The sequence below is a fragment of the Dipodomys ordii genome, unplaced genomic scaffold, assembly GCF_000151885.1.
Source record: "Dipodomys ordii isolate 6190 unplaced genomic scaffold, Dord_2.0 Scaffold11, whole genome shotgun sequence".
Classification (NCBI taxonomy): domain Eukaryota; kingdom Metazoa; phylum Chordata; class Mammalia; order Rodentia; family Heteromyidae; genus Dipodomys; species Dipodomys ordii.
The window spans coordinates 10,478,382-10,496,470 of NW_012267227.1; the positions used below are offsets into that span (position 1 = coordinate 10,478,382).

General features: G+C 42.9%; 1 protein-coding gene across 1 annotated transcript in view; it reads left to right on the forward strand.

Annotated features, from left to right (window-relative positions):
* Myo5a (myosin VA (heavy chain 12, myoxin)) overlaps nucleotides 1-13,764 on the forward strand; it is an 84,174-nt gene extending 70,410 nt beyond the window's left edge. The window contains 8 exon segments of the mRNA XM_013009954.1: nucleotides 210-356; nucleotides 2,163-2,317; nucleotides 5,213-5,302; nucleotides 7,353-7,503; nucleotides 9,421-9,703; nucleotides 10,725-10,899; nucleotides 11,563-11,643; nucleotides 11,963-13,764. Coding sequence (XP_012865408.1) covers nucleotides 210-356; nucleotides 2,163-2,317; nucleotides 5,213-5,302; nucleotides 7,353-7,503; nucleotides 9,421-9,703; nucleotides 10,725-10,899; nucleotides 11,563-11,643; nucleotides 11,963-12,115 — 1,235 coding nt within the window. The 3' untranslated portion in view covers nucleotides 12,116-13,764.
* The last annotated feature ends 4,325 nt before the right edge of the window (nucleotides 13,765-18,089 follow it).

Here is an 18,089-nt window from a genome sequence, read left to right on the forward strand (position 1 = left end):
CGGCTTTTTTTCTTTTTGCTTATGTGGTGCTGAGGAATCGAACCCAGGGCCTCAGGCATGCAAGGCAAGCGCTCTACCACTGAGCCACCTTCCCAGCCTCTATGGCCAGTTTCTGTTGTTGCAGAGTTCCCTTAGAATGATCAGAGCTTGGAACCCTGTCCATCATTTCTCTCTGGAAAACATCTTCCTCTCCTTTGTTTCTCGTGCAGTGGGCCAGATGGAAAATATATCACCTGGGCAGATCATCGATGAGCCCATTCGTCCAGTCAACATTCCCAGGAAGGAAAAGGATTTCCAAGGAATGCTGGAGTACAAGAAGGAGGACGAGCAGAAGCTGGTTAAGAACCTGATTCTCGGCAAGTATTCTCTATATGGAATGAAATACTTTTCTGGTCTGTGTGTCCATGGTGGGAAAAACTTAGTCACTCAAGTGTCTTCCTTTTTTTTTTTTTCCTTTTTAAAAATTTGTTTTCATTTTTGAGAAGAGGATCTTACTATATTGACCAGGCTAGTCTTCAACCACGAGGCTAACATTATCCATCCCTCTCTGCCATAGACTATAGGTCTGTGCTACCATGCTCGCCTAGCATTGCTTCAGTCATCATTATGTACTGTGCATTAGTGTGTGGTAACATCCTTTAAGGACAGCGAATGGGGGAAAGTTGAGGGAGGGGATACTGTTTGTTGTCTTTTTGAAACAGGGTCTTACTAGGTAATAATCCAAGCTCACCTTGAATTTATAATCTTCTTGACTCTGCTTCCTGCGTGCTGGGATTAAAGGCTTGGGGCCAGTAAGCCTTGTTGTGGTAGTTACTGGGTTTGGATTTTTTTATTGCTGGTTTAATTTCTATTTTTATAACAATCACTGTGCCTCTGAACCATGCTGCTCACTCACCCAGAAAGATTTTGAAAAAGACAACAATTGTTGAAAAGACAAGTAGAAACCAAACCCTAGAAAGAGCAGCCTGGCCTGGCCTTATCAAGGACTTTTCTAGAAACCTTTCAAAAGGACTCTAACATATAACCACCACTCTAGACCATTAAGGTTCCTACTTTCTGATTTCTGCCTTTCCTTCTTTCCTTAGAAAGGTTTATGATGAATGGTGAACAATAGTCGATAATAGGGAAGAAAGAAAGGAGTTATGGGAGAAATTCCAGTGAATGAAGGGATGGATGGGACAAGTGGGCATAAGGAAGATCATAGCGGGACCTGCGGTGGAGGGGGTTGGGGGGACTGCTGGCTTCCTGAGACTTTTCCTGGGTGATAAATGAGGAGAGGTGCAAACACGTGAAAGCTGCAAGCCAAAAGCCTCTCCTCAGCCTCTGCACGCCTTTCCTCCCCCCAGGTGCTAGATGACAGTATCGTGATGGGCAATTACGCCTAATTTAACATGCCTCGGTTCATGGCATTAAACTCTGTGCTGGGTACGGAACAGACATGCTGCAGGTTCAACGTGATCTTTATTTAGCAAGAACAAAAGAGGAAAGGCGGACATATCGCTTTGGACAGAGGGCAAAGAAGCAAGGGAACTAGTTGCACTGATAGCTGAGGAAAGAACAGAGAGGCAGAAAAACAGTGCATGCAGGGGTCCTGGGTAGGAGCATGCCAGGTATGTTCAGCCAACTACGAGAAGACCCATTAGAACCAAGAGAGCTGAGGCTAGGGGAGATCACATAAAACATGGTAAGGACTTCTTAGTCTAGAGTTGAATGTTATAGATGAGGGAGGGAGAGGCTGCTTGAAGGAATCTCAGGACAAAACCATGTTGTTTGTGTATTTATTTGATTGCTTATTTTTGTTGTCAATCCTGGGGCTTGAACTCAAGGGTAACGCTCTACCACTTAAGCCACAGCTCCACTTCTGGTATTCTGGTAGTTCATTGGAGATAAGAATCTCACAGACTTTCCTAACCAGACTAGCTTTGAGCCACAATCTTTCTATCTCAGCTTCCTCAGTAGCTAGGATTACAGATGTGAGCCACTAGCGCATAACTACAAATTTTAATTTTCTATACGTTATGTAGAACCAGCACCCTGTATCCTCCACCAGAGAAGCTGTTAAAATACCCTTTCTTCCATGATTTACTGTGAATGACTGAGCGGCTAGGTGACAACTGTGCCTTTCTGTCTTACAAAGCCTTGTCTTTCCTTTGCTTTTACAGAACTGAAGCCACGTGGTGTAGCAGTCAACTTGATCCCAGGGCTGCCAGCGTATATCTTGTTCATGTGTGTGCGACACGCCGACTACCTGAACGATGATCAGAAAGTGAGGTCATTGCTCACATCAACAATCAACAGCATCAAAAAAGTGTTGAAGGTCAGTTCCACAGTCTGTAGAGAGGGCCTCATTATTCCCTAGACTTGAGCAAACTTGCTAGTACTATGTGTATATATATGTGTGTGTGTGTGTGTGTGTGTGTGTGTTTATATGATGTTGATGTTTAAAATGGCTGCTAAGCTCAATAATACATGGCTCATTCATATAAAAAGGGTTTTTGTTTTTTTTTCTAGCTAGTCATTGGTGGCACACACTTGTAATCCTAGCCACTCTCAGGATCAAGAGTTTGATGCTAGGGCTGGGAAGGTGGCTCAATGGCAGAGCGCTTGCCTTGCATGCCTGAGGCCCTGGGTTCGATTCCTCAGCACCACATAAGCAAAAAGAAAAAAGCCAGAAGTGGCGCTGTGGCTCAAGTGGTAGAGCGCTAGCCTTGAGCTGAAGAGCTGAGGGACAGCGCCCAGGCCCAGAGTTCAGGCCCCACGACCGAACCAAAAAAAAAAAAAAAAAAAAGAGTTTGATGCTAGCCCAGGCAGAAAACTCCATAAGATTCTTATTGTCTGGGAGCTGGGGCTGGGAAGGTGGCTCAGTGGTAAAGCGCTTGCCTTGCATGCGATTCCTCAGCACCCATAAGCAAAAAAAAAAAAGATTCTTATTGTCCATGAAAAATTGTTCAGTTCAGCTTTTTGCTGAACTGAAGGAGTGGCTCAAGTGGTACAGTGCCAGGTGAGTGAGTGCAAGTCTAGCATTCAAGCCCCGGTACTGCCACGTTTTCTTCCAACTGAAATTGTTGCTTAGATGACATGGTCCAGTACTTTGATTGAATTCCCAAATTAAAAAAAAAAAGCACTCTGAAGATCTCAAAAGAAAAACAACAAAAAACACACTTCCAATTTTTTTCTTGTTATTCTCCAAGTCGTCTCATCATTTTTCCTGTTCCCAGAAATGCTGTTTCCATGTGAGCAGCAACACTCAGGTGCTCATGGGAAAAGAGCACTCAGAAAAGCCAGCAGCATTACATAACTGAGCAGAAAGCTCCCCACAGCACAGGAGTCACCAAGTCCCCCTGTCCCATCTTCCCCAGGCTCCAGGAAAAACAGCCAACAGCTAACATCATACTTAGTTTTAACTCATTGTCTGCCGTTGGTATTTGACCTTCTGATGATCTATTCTGAACAACATTTTGTTTTTGCCAGTCCTGGGGCTTGACCTCAGGGCCTGGGCACTGTCCTTCTGGGCACTGAGCTTCTTTTGCCCAAGGCTAGCACTCTACCATTTGAGCCACAGCACCACTTCTGGCCTTTCTGTGTATGCCGTACTGAGGAATTGAACCCAGGGCTTAATGCATGCTAGGCAAGCACGCTACCACTAAGCCACATTCCTGATGATCTATTCTGAATGAGAATATATACAGTAAAGATGAGTGCATAGTTAACATGCCCAGTGGACTCTCTCAAATCCAAATGTCTTTTTATGAACCTAAAAAACTATATAATAAAATATACATAACATAAACTTCACCGTTTGAGCCTTTTTATAAAGTGTGGAGTTGCATGCATTAAGTATTTTGCCGTGTTACACAGCCATCACCACCTCCACCTGCAGACCTATCTCCCCCTCCCCACCTGACACTCTGCACCCCGAAGCCCTCTACCCCCTGTCATGAACTTCTAACACATGCCAAGTCTCAATGTCTGCTGGACAGTTTCCTGTGTAGTTACTTTCCACTATGATTACTCAAGGGAGGGTTGGGTTTGTTTTTTTGCTTGTTTGTTTGTTTGTTTTCTGGTTGTGGGGCTTGAACTAGGGGCTTGGGCTCTGTCCCTGCGCTCACTCTACAGCTCAAGGTGAGCACTCTACTGCTTGAGCCATGGCACCACTTCTGGTTTTCTAGTGGTTTACTGGAGATAAGAGTCTCTTGGAATTTCCTGCCTGGGCTGGCTTTGAACCGTGATCCTCAGATCTCAGTCTCCTGTGTAGCTAGGATTACAGGTATGAGCCACTGGTGCCTGGCTACTTGTTTTGGTTTTTGAGATAGGGTCTCACTAGACGAGACTGGGCTAGAATTCACAATCATCCTGCCTCAGCCTCCTGAGCACTAGCATTATAGTTATACTTCACAATATCCAACTCATAAATATCTTTTATTTTGAAGTAATATTGTCTCATGTTAATGGGGCTCCATGTGGAAAGAAAACACATTTGTCCTCAGCCCTGAGAAACACTCCCCATGCCTCAGGCACAGCTGTCCCTCCCCTCCCACTGTGGCCCATTCTGATAAAGAGCCAGGTTCCCCCACACACACCCAGAGCAATCCCCACCCCTGCCCTACCCACATGCCCAGTACAGGAGCGCCACCCACCACCCACCTCTGGCTCCCAGCTCAGAAATGTTATGTTGTGGATATTTTAAATCCAAGCTGGGTTTCAGTGATTCAAATTCTTTGTCCTGTTGTTTATTACAAAATGTATAATTCTATTTATGCTTTTAACTTTTTCTACATAAAGGGGCAATTTAGTGTGGGAAAATGGGTAAACTTTAATATCTCTGTGTCTGTCTCTCTGTGTCTGTGTCTGTTTCTCTCTGTCTCTTCTCTCTCCCACATCTCTTTCTTTCTCTTCTCTTTCTCTTTCCCTTTCTCTCTTGCTGCATGTGTCTCTCTCTGTCTCTGTCTCTGTCTGTCTGTCTGTCTCTCTTTCTGTTTCTCTCTTTTTCTCCTCTCCTCTTCTTTCTTATTTGAATTCAGGGCTACCACTTGGGGCCATGATCCCAGACATTTTTTTTTTTTTTTTTGCTGGTGCTGAGGCTTGAACTCAGGGCCTGGGTGCTGTCCCTGAGCCTCTTTGTGTTTAAGGTTTGTTGTTTTCCACCCTCCCCACCCCCCAGGTTGTTATTTCTCTAAGGAAAAAGCAAATTTAGACATTTTCTCTTTTTCAGAAAAGAGGTGATGATTTTGAAACTGTCTCCTTCTGGCTCTCTAACACATGCCGGTTTCTGCACTGTTTGAAGCAGTACAGTGGAGAAGAGGTGAGAAGCCTTGATTATAAAAGTGGCAAGCTGTCCTTTCTCTGGTCTTTATGTGGAAAATTAGTAAATCAAAAAAATGTGTGACCATGTGTTGATTTTACAGCCCAAGTTCAGAGTCAGTAACAGCCTGGAAAGTCAGGTCTTTGGCATTGGTTATCTACAAGCAAATAAATGAGTAACTAGTTTCTTCCCTCTTAGATTTTCATATATTATGAAAAAACAGAGCAAAAATAAAATACACATCAGTCAATGAATACTTATCAGAAGTGAAAATTTGTGTCAATATCAAAATGGTCTGTCTAGAACTAATATTAGACTATTGAACCTTTGCAGAAATTAATCAGTTTTGACTCACCACTGTATATTAAAAATGATCCAACTTAAGATATAATCATGTGTTCAAAAATTTGGATTACTTTTGTCTGTAGTGATGTTGTGTTCATTGGTTGTTTGATAGACTTCAGCACTTTAAGCCATGTAAACTATTACTATTAAGTAAGGGCTGCTTAATATATATCTGACAGCATTTATTATATATTGTTATTTAATTTTCACAACATCTTCAGAAAGTATGAATAAATCCCAGTTTATAGAAACTGAAGTTCAGGGGGTGGGAATGTGGCTTAGTGGTTGCCTAGTATGTATGAAACCCTGGATTCGATTCCTCAGCACCACATACACAGAAAAAGCCAGAAGTGGTGCTATGGCTCAAGTGGTAGAGTGCTAGCCTTGAGTAAAAAAGAAGCTTAATGACAGTGCTTAGACCCTGAGTTCAAGCCCCAGGACTGGCCAAAGAAAAAAGAAAAGAAACTGAAGTTCAGTGGGGCTCATCAATTTGTCCAACTCTTCTCAGCCTTTCTCGGTTTACGATCTCAACAAGCCTGGGGTCCTTACTCACTGGCCTCCATGCCTCCCTATCCTTTCTGGAGAGACTTGGCAGAGAAGCTGCTCAGCAGTTTCTGACACAGAGGTGTCAGATGGTTCTCTAACCATCCTGACAAAGGTGGAGAAATAAGAGAGTAAGCTCCATCAGCACCTGCGTTAGGCCTGGTCCTTAGGATAGGACACAAGGAGGAAGCAAGTCGTTGTTTTTACCGGGAATCTGTCAATGCAAAATGACTGCAAAAAAGTAACTGCCTGTCCATTGAAATGCCACCAGAAGATCCTGTCCTAAGCTCTGACTGAAAGTCATGCTGTGGATCTCATGTTTAGTTACCAGTATATAGAGGCTGGTCTATTCAACATCATGCCTGCCCCTCTGGGTACAATGCTTATTAATAGGACTGTGCTGAATGGGCCGACATTAAGAGAGTAGTACTTGAGATCATTGTGTTGGCAGGAAACCCACTCTTTCATGAATTAAACACTCATTGTTTTTCTTAAGTTAAAGTCTCCTAATTTGTTTTATCAGCATTGTGATGGGAAAGGCTTAGCTCTAGGTTGCTTAGGTATGTGTATGAAGTGAAAACTAGTAAGAAGTGCTAAACTAAACTAATTTTTTTAAATAAAAGAGCAAATAAGAAGTGCTAATGTAAATTAATAAGATAAGGGAGGAAAAGAAACAAGTAAAACGCATTAATAAGAATGTATTTTTGGGGCTGGGAAGGTGGCTCAGTGGCAGAGCGCTTGCCTTGCATATCTGAGGCCCTGGGTTCGATTCCTCAGCACCCATAAGCAAAAAGAAAAAAGCTGGAAGTGGTGCTGTGGCTCAAGTGGTAAGTGCTAGCCTTGAGCTGAAGAGCTGAAGGACAGCCTTCAGGCCCCACGACCGGACCCAAAAAAAAAAAAAAAAAAGAATGTATTTTTTTAACACAAAAAAAGGAAAAAAAAAAGCAAGTAAATAGAAAAGGGACATGATAGAAGCTAACACACACCAGCACGTGGGAATGATTTTCATGTCACTGACTGGGCAGGGTGGGGTGGGATGAAGATGGATCCTGGGTGGGAAAGAAAAGGAACATGAAGATGCTCCAGAAAGCTGGAGTTTGTCAAACCAGATAGAAATGACCCCTGACTTCCTGTTTCATTTATCTTCGCTTTTTGACTTCAGGGCTTCATGAAGCATAACACATCTCGCCAGAATGAGCACTGCCTCACCAATTTTGACCTGGCTGAGTATCGGCAAGTGCTGAGTGACTTGGCCATTCAGATTTACCAACAGCTGGTGCGGGTGTTAGAAAACATCCTTCAGCCAATGATCGGTAAGGCTAGAGTGTTGGTGAACTCCATAGCCTATCTCATGTACCCATCCATGAATGAATGGACTGTGGAAATGTCCTGGGGTATATTTTCATAGAATATAAAATAGTAAGATACAGGCTGAAAATCAACTGAGTAACCTCTGAATCCGAACCATGGTACCTGAAATGCAACAGAAATCACTGCTTCTGTACTCTGGAAAGAGTAGCATCGGGTTCCAATAATTAATGCTTCTCTCTTAAGATCAGATTATGTCTAATACCCTGCAACAGACATTATTCCTGGCCCAATTTTCAAAAACACGTTAAACTTTAAACTAGCGCACTACTCCCCAGTGCTTCCCAGGGGCCCATCTAAAACCCCAAAGTCTGGAGAGGGCTTGTACACTACCTCACAGTCTATGGTGAGAAGGCTGGGAAGCGCCATGCCAACAAGAACAAGTGTGTCTCAGACATTCCCTGCTGAAAATATTACAGCCCATCTGACTGAAGGTAGTGACTTCTCATTGGCTGAGTAGCTGAGGTGTCTGTTTGCAGTTTTTTGTTGTTGTTGTTGGTCATGGGGCCTGAACTCTGGGCCTGGGCACTGTCCCTCACCTCTTCAGCTCAAGGCTAGAGTTCTACCACTTGAGCCACGGCACCACTTCCGGCTTTTTCTGCTTATGTGGTGCTGAGGAATTGAACCCAGGGTCTCATGCATGCGAGGCAAACACTCTACTACTGAGCCAACTTCCCAGCCCGTGTGTTTGTATTTAGGTAGCTTCAGCTAGGTGTGTGATTGGTTGCTTGGCCCTCTCTATGTGTGCTTACTCAGGTGTTCATTCATATTTTACACTAGCTCTATAACTATGGAATGTGTAGCATGAGTAAATAGCAATTAGGGACCTTGTATGAATTGCAGGCTGCTAATTTTGATGGTGGGAAATGGTCATTTTTTTCAAGTTACCAGACATCATTATCTTCAGGCAAATTATCAGCAGTTTTGTAAAGCTACTCCAGCTTCCCATGTTTTCCACATTGCTACTTCTTCGCTTCCTCTAGTTTTCAATTTTTCATAGGCTCACAGTTGACCAGCTGGAAGCATAAAAAACTAAGAAGCCATTCGAGATGGCTATGATTTGTCCACTTGTCCCCTAAAGGCCATGAATTGAAAGCAATCCATCATCCAAAGCATAGGAGGTATCACAGAAGCAAAGGGCAGCTTCAGCCCATCTTCCTTCTTCTTTGGTCTGTTTTTATTAGCTGAACAAGAAGCTGACCACTGAACTGCCTCCATCTCAGTTACTTAAGAGCAACATTAACCAAAGTTTGGGAATCAACATGAGATCTGTAAGAGTTGAGTTTAGTTCAAGGAGATATTAAGGAGAACCGGACTTGTTCCTTGCTTCTGAAGGGCTCTAGGCAGGAAATGAACATCTCAGAAGGGTTCTTTTCTTTTCGTGTGTGTGCTGGTACGAGGGCTTGAACTCAGGCCCTGGGCACTGTCACTTACCTTTTTCACATAAGGCTGGCTGGTTCTTTAACGCTTCAGCCGGTGTTCTCCACTTCCAGCACTTTGGTGGTTAATTGGAGATACGAGTCTCACATACTTTCCTTCCCAGGCTGGTTTCAAACCACAATCCTCAGATCTGTCTCCTCAGTAACCAAGATTGTACCCAGCTCAGAAGCTTTCTAAGGGAAGCTGAGCATACTCCCCTGGGAAACTGAGGCAAGCCCAAAATCTAACTGCTGTGGGAAACCTAAAATAATGAAGGTTTCCAATCCCACACCTCTATGTGTGTGTGTGTGTGTGTGTCTGTGTGTGTGTGTGTGTGTACACTTGTGCATGCACATGAGCGCCTGTGGGGTATGTGTACACATATCTGTGTACCAGAGACATTTTCCTCTAAATCTTTTCTGACACTTGAAATTCTCCTGCAGTGTCCGGCATGCTGGAGCATGAGACGATTCAGGGTGTGTCCGGGGTGAAGCCCACAGGACTCAGGAAGCGAACCTCCAGCATTGCTGATGAAGGCACATACACACTGGACTCCATACTCCGACAGCTCAACTCCTTCCACTCAGTCATGTGTCAGCACGGTATGGACCCAGAACTTATCAAGCAGGTGGCCAAGCAAATGTTCTACATCGTGGGGGCCGTCACCCTGAACAACCTCCTCCTGCGCAAAGACATGTGCTCCTGGAGTAAAGGCATGCAGATCAGGTGAGCCGGGACAGCCTGTGGTCTCTGCCCACCTAGCCTGCCAGGTGGTGCCTCCATATTGGTGCCCAGCAGCAAGGGAAGAGCTGTTTGTGGAGCCGCTTCCCCTTGCCTGGCTGTCACACTGCTGGTGGGTGGGGCCTGTCAACAGATCCTTCCCACTGTGACTGGAAGCATCACTCCCCTGCAAAGCCAACTTGTTCGAAGGAATGGAGAGATAATATAACCCTACAGAACATAGCTACTTCCTCTCCTATCATGTATTTTTCCATCACGCAATAAGAACTATTTAAATTATAATGAAGAAACTGGTGCCTGATTGCTTTTAGAAATGTACTTTGGCAGAGCAAGGTGCTAGCGACTCATCAGACTGAGATGTGAAGATTGTGGTTCAAAACCAATCTGGACAGGTTATTGAGACACTTAGCTCCAGTTGACCACCAAAAACCCAGACGTAGAGATGTGGCTCAAGTGGTAGAACATCAGCCTTTAGTAAACTAGCTAAGGGAGAGAGCACCCAGGCCCTGACTCAGTACTGGAACCAAAAAAAAAGAAAGCTTGAGTATGGTGCATCTGATAGGGAATCTGGTTGGGAGTTTGCCTTAAGGAAGAGAGAGTACATGAGAATTATTGACTCTCACCCAGCAAAAGGAAGCTATCTTGTAAGAGAGTCAGGAAAGCAATTTCTGGTCAAACATCTAGTGATGACAGAACTACATTATATATTCTATTGCATTAGCAAGTTTCGTAACTTTTCCTGTGCTGACTCTGTTCCATTTTCTGTTTGAGACAATTATCTTCTCTTGTCATTTAAATCTTACATAATAATGATTCTAAACCTCGTGATGATAATGCTAAATTTTAAAGCACAGCTGATTAGATGTAAGAAAATTGAACAGAAATATTGCCTGTCACTTTAATTGACAAAGCCACACACACACAATTAAAGACATTTATGACAGCATTCAGTAAATTTAAATTTTCTCTCTTGTTCTCTCTTCTCTCTCTTTCCCCTTCGGTGTAGGTACAACGTCAGTCAACTGGAGGAATGGTTACGTGACAAGAATCTGATGAACAGCGGGGCCAAAGAGACCCTAGAGCCTCTCATTCAGGCTGCTCAGCTTCTGCAAGTGAAGAAGAAAACAGATGATGATGCAGAAGCCATCTGCTCCATGTGTAATGCTCTAACCACTGCCCAGGTACAGCAGCTTCCTGGGCAGGGAGGGAGGAAAATGGCAGTCAGACCTCCCCTAGACAAGTACATTGCTGCCTTCGCCTCTGTGCTGACTTCATCCAGACAGAGAAGGTGTATGTCCAGATAGATGTGGAAGGAAGGAGGGATCTCTAGTCACCCTTAAGCCAATACCAAGTGTCTATATACAATAGTCTGCAAAACTGTTCCAGACACTGGGATACAATCCAGAACAAAACGCCCTATCCTCATGGAGCTTAGACTCCATAAAATTATCTATGATATTGTCATAGTCTTTGGTAAGTAAAATGGTTCCTGAGATTTCTTTCCTGTTTTTTGTTTTGTTTTGTTTTGCTTTTGGTGTCAGTCCTGGGGCTTGAACTCAGGGCCTTGGTACTTTCCTTGAGTTTTTTTGTTCAAGGCGTAGCACTCTCCACTTAGGCCGCAACTCTACTTCTGCCTTTTTTTTTTTTTTTAAATGTAATTGAAGATAAGAGTCTCACAGACTTTTCTGCCGAGGCTGGGTTTGAACCAAGATCCTCAGATAGGAGCCTTTTGCATAGCTAGAATTAGAGGCATGAGTCACCAAAGCCCAGCTCAGTGTGTTTTCTAGTATATCAAAAAAAACAAACAAACAAAAAAAAACCTTGAATCATTTCATGTCTTCCAGATTGTCAAAGTGTTGAATTTGTACACTCCAGTTAATGAGTTTGAAGAAAGAGTGTCTGTATCATTCATTCGTACTATACAGGTAAGAGCGTTTTTTTCCTTTTGATTCAACAACCACCTTCTAAGTGGAACTTTCACAATGTTATTGATAATATAGTTTTCTTTCATTATATTGTCTTCCATCAAGATAGGTGCTCTGCTACTCTTTTGATCATTGTATTTTTTTTTTGGATAATAGTTTACTGATCAAATTAATGAAGAGATTTTAAAACAGAAATGAACATGTTTCATGAGGGAAAAAAGTGGTAGAAAGAATTGGTAGGAATTTTGGTAGCCAAAAGAAAAACCTTTGTAGATTCAAAGCACTGATGCCTGTTTATCTTTTTGCTCCATCTTCTCAGGTGCGTTTGCGAGACAGGAAGGACTCTCCTCAACTGCTCATGGATGCTAAGCACATCTTTCCTGTCACCTTTCCTTTTAACCCATCTTCCCTTGCCCTAGAAACTATCCAGATTCCCGCCAGCCTGGGCTTGGGCTTCATCGCACGGGTCTGAAAGCAATGTCCAGGCAGACAGTGACAAGACATTTCTTAATGTCTGGACTTGAACCATTTCTTTTTTTTGTTTCCCCAGTGAGCTACTGAAAAAAAAAATACATTTTTAAAGAGAAGTACTGATTATCTCTCAAATGAGGAGTTATTTAACTGGAAGTCTCCCTAGAATGCTTCTGTCACTTGAAAGAAAAGAGGCTTTTTTTGTATGTGTGCTGTGTTCTCATTAAGCATCCCTCATCCTCGTTCAGTTTACCGAGTTTACTGCATCTGAATGAGGGAAGGAAGACAAGGAGGGGGGAAAAATAATGGGTCACCAGTTGCCAGCATGAATTTTCCACTGCATTTAAGTGGTATGACCTATGTAAATTCCACACACATATATATATATATATATGAACTGTTACTAGGAAGGTACCAACCCCAACCTCCTCTGAGCTGAACAGAAGAACTAAAAGGAAGTTGCCATTGAGTACATATCATTAGCAGTTTAGCAATCATGTTCGATCTGGTTGAACTGGATCCAAAAAAATCAACTGGCAATCTGTGGACTCAGTCAAGTAACTTGTGATAGACCGGTAGTGGAAGAATGATGGTTTGCTATAGCATAGATGTCCGTCCACTTGTACTGTAGCTTACAGAGCATCTTAACTGGCTGCTACTTATTAACATGTAAATGGTCTTTCTATGGAGCACTATAACAATAAGCTTCTTTTATCGACTCTGTTTACAATTCAGTGAGATTGGTTTTGACTGGATTATATGCAAATATCTATACACTCAGCTGCACAAGTAGCCGTCACTGGACACGTGTGACAAAATGCTTGACACTTAGGGGTAGGATTAGACAAAGTGGCCGTTGTTGACGTCATTATTTATTCAACGTGTTACACCGTTCATTGTCCCTGCGTGGATGTGGCATCAGGATACCGGTGTTCTGTAAAGTGACTTACCTTTTTGTTTCCAGACTTTGATTCCCGCAGTGCATATATCCAGCCTTGCCGGGTTTTCTTTCTGCCTCTTCATTTACTAAGAAATGAATCTCAGTCGCTGTCTAGAAAGGATTGTCAGATTATTCATGATTCAGGTCTCGAAACTTTGATTATCCTATTAATTATGCAAAAGAAGGTATATAAGAAATATTTAGTTAAAATTCAGGTTTTTGAGGCTTTACAACTTCTAGAAATGTTCTCAGATGCCACTAGATATTTTAATTTAAAAAAAAAACATCATGTTAGAAATACCTTAGGAAGAGTTATATAAGAAATAGAATATTGTGGAATTTTACAGAGGATTTGGATCAGTAAGACCCAGATTCTGTAAGTCTCATTCTGAAATTCTAATTAAATCTATTCATTTTTTTTCTAGAAAACTTGTACAAGAAATCTTTCAGGTTGTGCAAAACCTTAGCTTTCAGTAGATACTGATTTTAATTATAATAATAGACATATAATTTAACTCATAGATGGTTTATCAAAATATGACATATCTTCTTAAAATATGTGCAATATTATTTATAGAAGTCAAACAGGTTCAAATCAGTGATAAATGTTGTTATTAAAAGAGGAATACTGTCTGTTAACTTATTTGAGCCTCAGTTTCCTTGTTTACAAAATGAGAGTTGAACAACTGATTCTTTTTTTTTTTTTCTTTTTTTTTAAATGCTGGTACTAAGGCTTGAATCCAGGGCCTGAGCACTGTCCCTTAGCTTTTTCGCTCAAGGCTGGTGCTCCACCACTTGAGCCACACCTCTAACTTTCAGCGTGTGTGTGTGTGTGTGTGTGTGTGTGTGTGTGTGTGTGTGTGTGTGTGTGTGTGTGTGGTTAATTGGAGATTTCCTTGTCTAAGCTGGCTTCAGTCAAATCCTCAGCCTCCTCAGTAGCTAGGAATACAAGCATGAGCAACCAGTGTCCAGCTTGAACCACTGATTCCTAAGGTCTATCCTAAGGTCTGAAATTTTCTCCTTTCAACTCTTGGCTCCTAGAGAAGAGTCCTCACTATTCTATCCTTTGTTGGGAAGACCAGTGTGGAAAGCATATCAGTTCATTTTATTACCTAATAGAATGTAAAATCACACATTTATGTTACCACCTTTCTTCAATATATGCACATGCTTTTAGAAAGTCTTACTATACCTGTGTTATTTGAAAATGAATCAGTTTAAGTAATTTTTCTTACATCTTGTACTGATTTATTGTTTTGGTGGAGTTTTTTGTTTTTCTCCAGTGCTGGGGATCAAACCCAGGACTTCATGCTAGGCAAATAAATGCTCTACCTACCTGCACTATACCCCTAGCCATATGTTTCATTGTAATACATTTCATTATGTACAGGATCAACCCAAAACACTAATAGTCTAATTCTCTCGGTTGTCCCTGGTGATCAGTGTGGCTTCCAAGAGTAGTTAATGCTTAAAACCATTTCATTAGTACTCAATATCCCCGAGTCTGTGTCCACAGGACATGGACAGGATGTTGCTAATAAATCCAGGGTGTAGGCTGACCACTGCAGTCCTGGCTAGCATATCCCACACACACCCTGGAAATTGTGCAGTCTTCAGGGTCACACCACAGTACCCACTGTCTTACTCTGGACACATGTCCAAAAGTTTCTGTGTTCTGGAACCTTCTCTCCTTCCTTCTATCTTTCTGTTCTGGAGAGAACTGGAGCCATGTTCAGTACCCTGGCCAGAGCTCTCAACCCTCCTCCTCCCCTCACCCCTCGTTCTCCTTGTTCCAGTGATAGTGCCACACAGTTCCTGCAACCCCAGGGTTCCTGCTTTGAGGCCTCCCCAGAACCCTAGGATAGAGATCTGGATGAACGTCTCTGGTTTGCTCTTGCAAGAACATCTTTCCACCAGGGAGCCTCAGGCCGCCTGGTAAATGAATCTGGAAGCTATTCTGTTGAAGTTAGACCAATATTCTGCCAAGCGAGTATCCTGTGGGCTAGTTTGAGGATTTGTCTTCTTTCCCTCTCTCTCTTGCTCTCTCACCGTCTGATTCCCTCAACCTAATCTTGTACCTGTCTCCTGTTGGCTTGCCTGTGTAGTGTGTGCACTGAAGATCATGGAGGGAAGGTAGATGGCCTCGGTTTCCAGTTGCCCCATTGGCTGCCTGGGGGCTTGCCTTCCAGCCAGTCTTTGCAAAGTCCCTGCTGCTCTCAGTTCTCCTCAGTACATTCTTCAACTTTTATCACTAATTGGATTGTTCGTAATTCTCTATGACATACACTGGGAATTCACAAGAAGAGGTCTTGGAAGCAGTTGTTCTTTTTCTCTGTTTCTTGTTCCAGGGCTTGAACTTGAACCAGGGCCTCTTGCTCTGACTTGTCTTGCTTGCTTTTAGCTGGTACTCTACCACTTGAGCCACACCTCCAGTTAGGCATTTTTGCTAGTTAGTTGGAGATCAGATCTCTCAGACTTTTCTGCCTCAGCTGGCTTCAAACCATGATCTTCATAATCTCAGCCTCCTGAGTACCTAGGATTATAGGCTTGAGCCACCAGGGCCAACTCCAACAGTTCTTTGATAACCCTCTTCCAATAGTCTCTACCCATTCGCCTTCACCACAGGCTCAACTCTTATTCTAGGAATGCAAAATGAAAAGGCCAAAGGAATTTTCCTTCCCTCTGTTTTTCTTAGGCCAAGCCTTCAATCTTCCTTAGAGCAGATCTTCCCCTAAGAGGGAATAACTCTAGAATCAAAGCTACAAAGTGACTTTTGGAAGTTTTGAAAATCTCCCATGTACCTGACCCAACTTTGTGGTTCAGGAGTACAGAAATTTCCAAAGCCATCTTATCTGATGGGAGAAGGGGGCTTCCTGGCCGTGTTGCTGGTTTTCTTTACTATTCTGCCATTTCAATGGATAAATTGAGATGGACTCTTTATCGGGGAGTAATTATGTATAATGTAGATCAAGCCTTTAGGAACATAATCCCAGAGGCTGTGAAAAATACTTTTGAGTTTCAGTGTCATTATTGGGGTGAGAAATTGCTTTTCTGATAAACCTAGGGAAAAGGGGACCAGCCACCATCCTGAGAAGTTGTCCTAGGATGCTTTCTCTCTTCCTCTCCCCCCTTTCTCTTCCTACCTCTTTTCCTCCCTCCCTTTCTCTCTCTTCCTCCCTTTCTCTGTGTCTCTGTCTCTTGTCTGTCTGTCTCTCTCAGTGTCTCTGACTGTCTTTCTGTCTGTCTGTCTGTCTCTCTCTCTCTCTGTCTCTCTCTCTCTCTCTCTCACACACACACACACACAAAGTTACCAATTTCACAGTGTTCCTTGGAGGTCAATCAAAGGTCCCCTGGGCAATGCTGTCTACTTGGGATAAATCAGAGAGCCAAATTTAGTGACGATGGCAGTACTGCAGAGCCAGTTCCTGTGCCTGGATGTGCTTCACACTGGCACCCGTCCTGTGTTACCTCATGTCCTCCTCACAGCAGCCTGGCCAGAACATAGAGCAGCTCCTTGAGGCAGTGACAGGGATTTGCCTCCAGCACTTGTGTCTCAAGTGGAGCAGTAGCAGGTGTGGACAGGGGACTAAACGTTGGACAAGTCCTGAGGTTCTGTTCTGTCTCTGGTGCCATGGGTGTCCTGGACCACTAGGAGGTGCTCTTTTACCAGAGTTGGCATTTGGTACATAGGACTAAACAAGTGGACTCGGTTCAAGTTGCCCAGTGCCAGGGGGATTTTCTGTACTGTTTGTTACCCGCTGTAACTAGGTTTGACTTTAATGGTGAATCAGACAGCCTGGGAGGCTGTTCAGAACTCTGGGTTTAGGAATTGACTTGTTAGTTGTGTTCTTGATGAACCTGAGAGACAGGAAGCAGTGGCAGCCTCTGGAGTGCAGAGGCAGGTCGCTCTCCACATGCCCTTCAGGGTCCCTGTTAGAGCCACCAGTGAGCTGCAAAGTCTGCAGCCACCAGAATCCCCAGTGTGAGTCCTTCACCCTGAGCCCAGGACAGCAGGCTGTCTGAGGGCTGTTCACCAGGCAGGCCATATACAAGTCAGTGTATGCCTGGAGCTAGGAGATGTGGTGTGTGCATGCGCATTAGAGAGGCTCTGGTATTGGAGTTGCCCATGTTCATGGAAGTGCATTGTTAACTGTTCTCAGGCTGTGCTGTGAGGGCCGCCTTAACCCTTTTGCTCCCTTCCCTCCTAGAGCTGCCTTAAGGTCACCAGACTTGTCCTCTCTAAGGGATCTATTGCTCTGTTTTCTCAAGGTTTTGTGAAGATTTAGATTGAGTGTGGCTTCCAACTATGAATTCCTTTCTCCTCTTCCTACATCATCTCCTCTCCTCCTCCTCCCCCCCCAACTGTTGCTTTCTCCTTCCTTTGCTTTCTGTCATTTCCAAACAGATTTGGATTCTGGACAGCAACAGTCTCTTAGAGTCCACTGGCTCTGTTGACTTGGAGAAGTTCTGGGTTAGTATGTCTGGGTAACAAGTAAGGACATGAGTGTATCTAGAAGTATGGAAATGAGTTAGTGTTCATAATGCTTGAATGTCTTGTTTTTCACTAATTTCTTCTCAATAAAAGTAAAAGGTACAACTCTAAATCTTTCCCTTTAAAAGCCATTTAAGAATGTTATGTTACAATATAAAAAGTTGATAGAAGAAAGTAACTATAAATTCTAAACCATGGAACTACCCTAAATTTAACAAATCAACTTGGAATTACAGTAGATTTCTCAATAGGTCATGAACTAAAAAAGCACTATTTTAAATACTTTCAAAATGCATTTTTTACATTTTCATTTTATAATTTGGTCCAGCTAAATATGTTAGTTTAACTTCATGGGCATTATTAGATTCAGAGTGCTTGAAAATGACTAACATTTCTTAGTGTTGTAATATTACTGGAAATATTTGAAAGAAAATGTTTTGTTTTTAAAGTTGAAACATGCAGAAAATGTTTTGTTTTTAAAGTTGAAACATAATTTTATGCTGGTAGGTCGGTACATTTTCATGCATTCTGTGGAGCCAATGG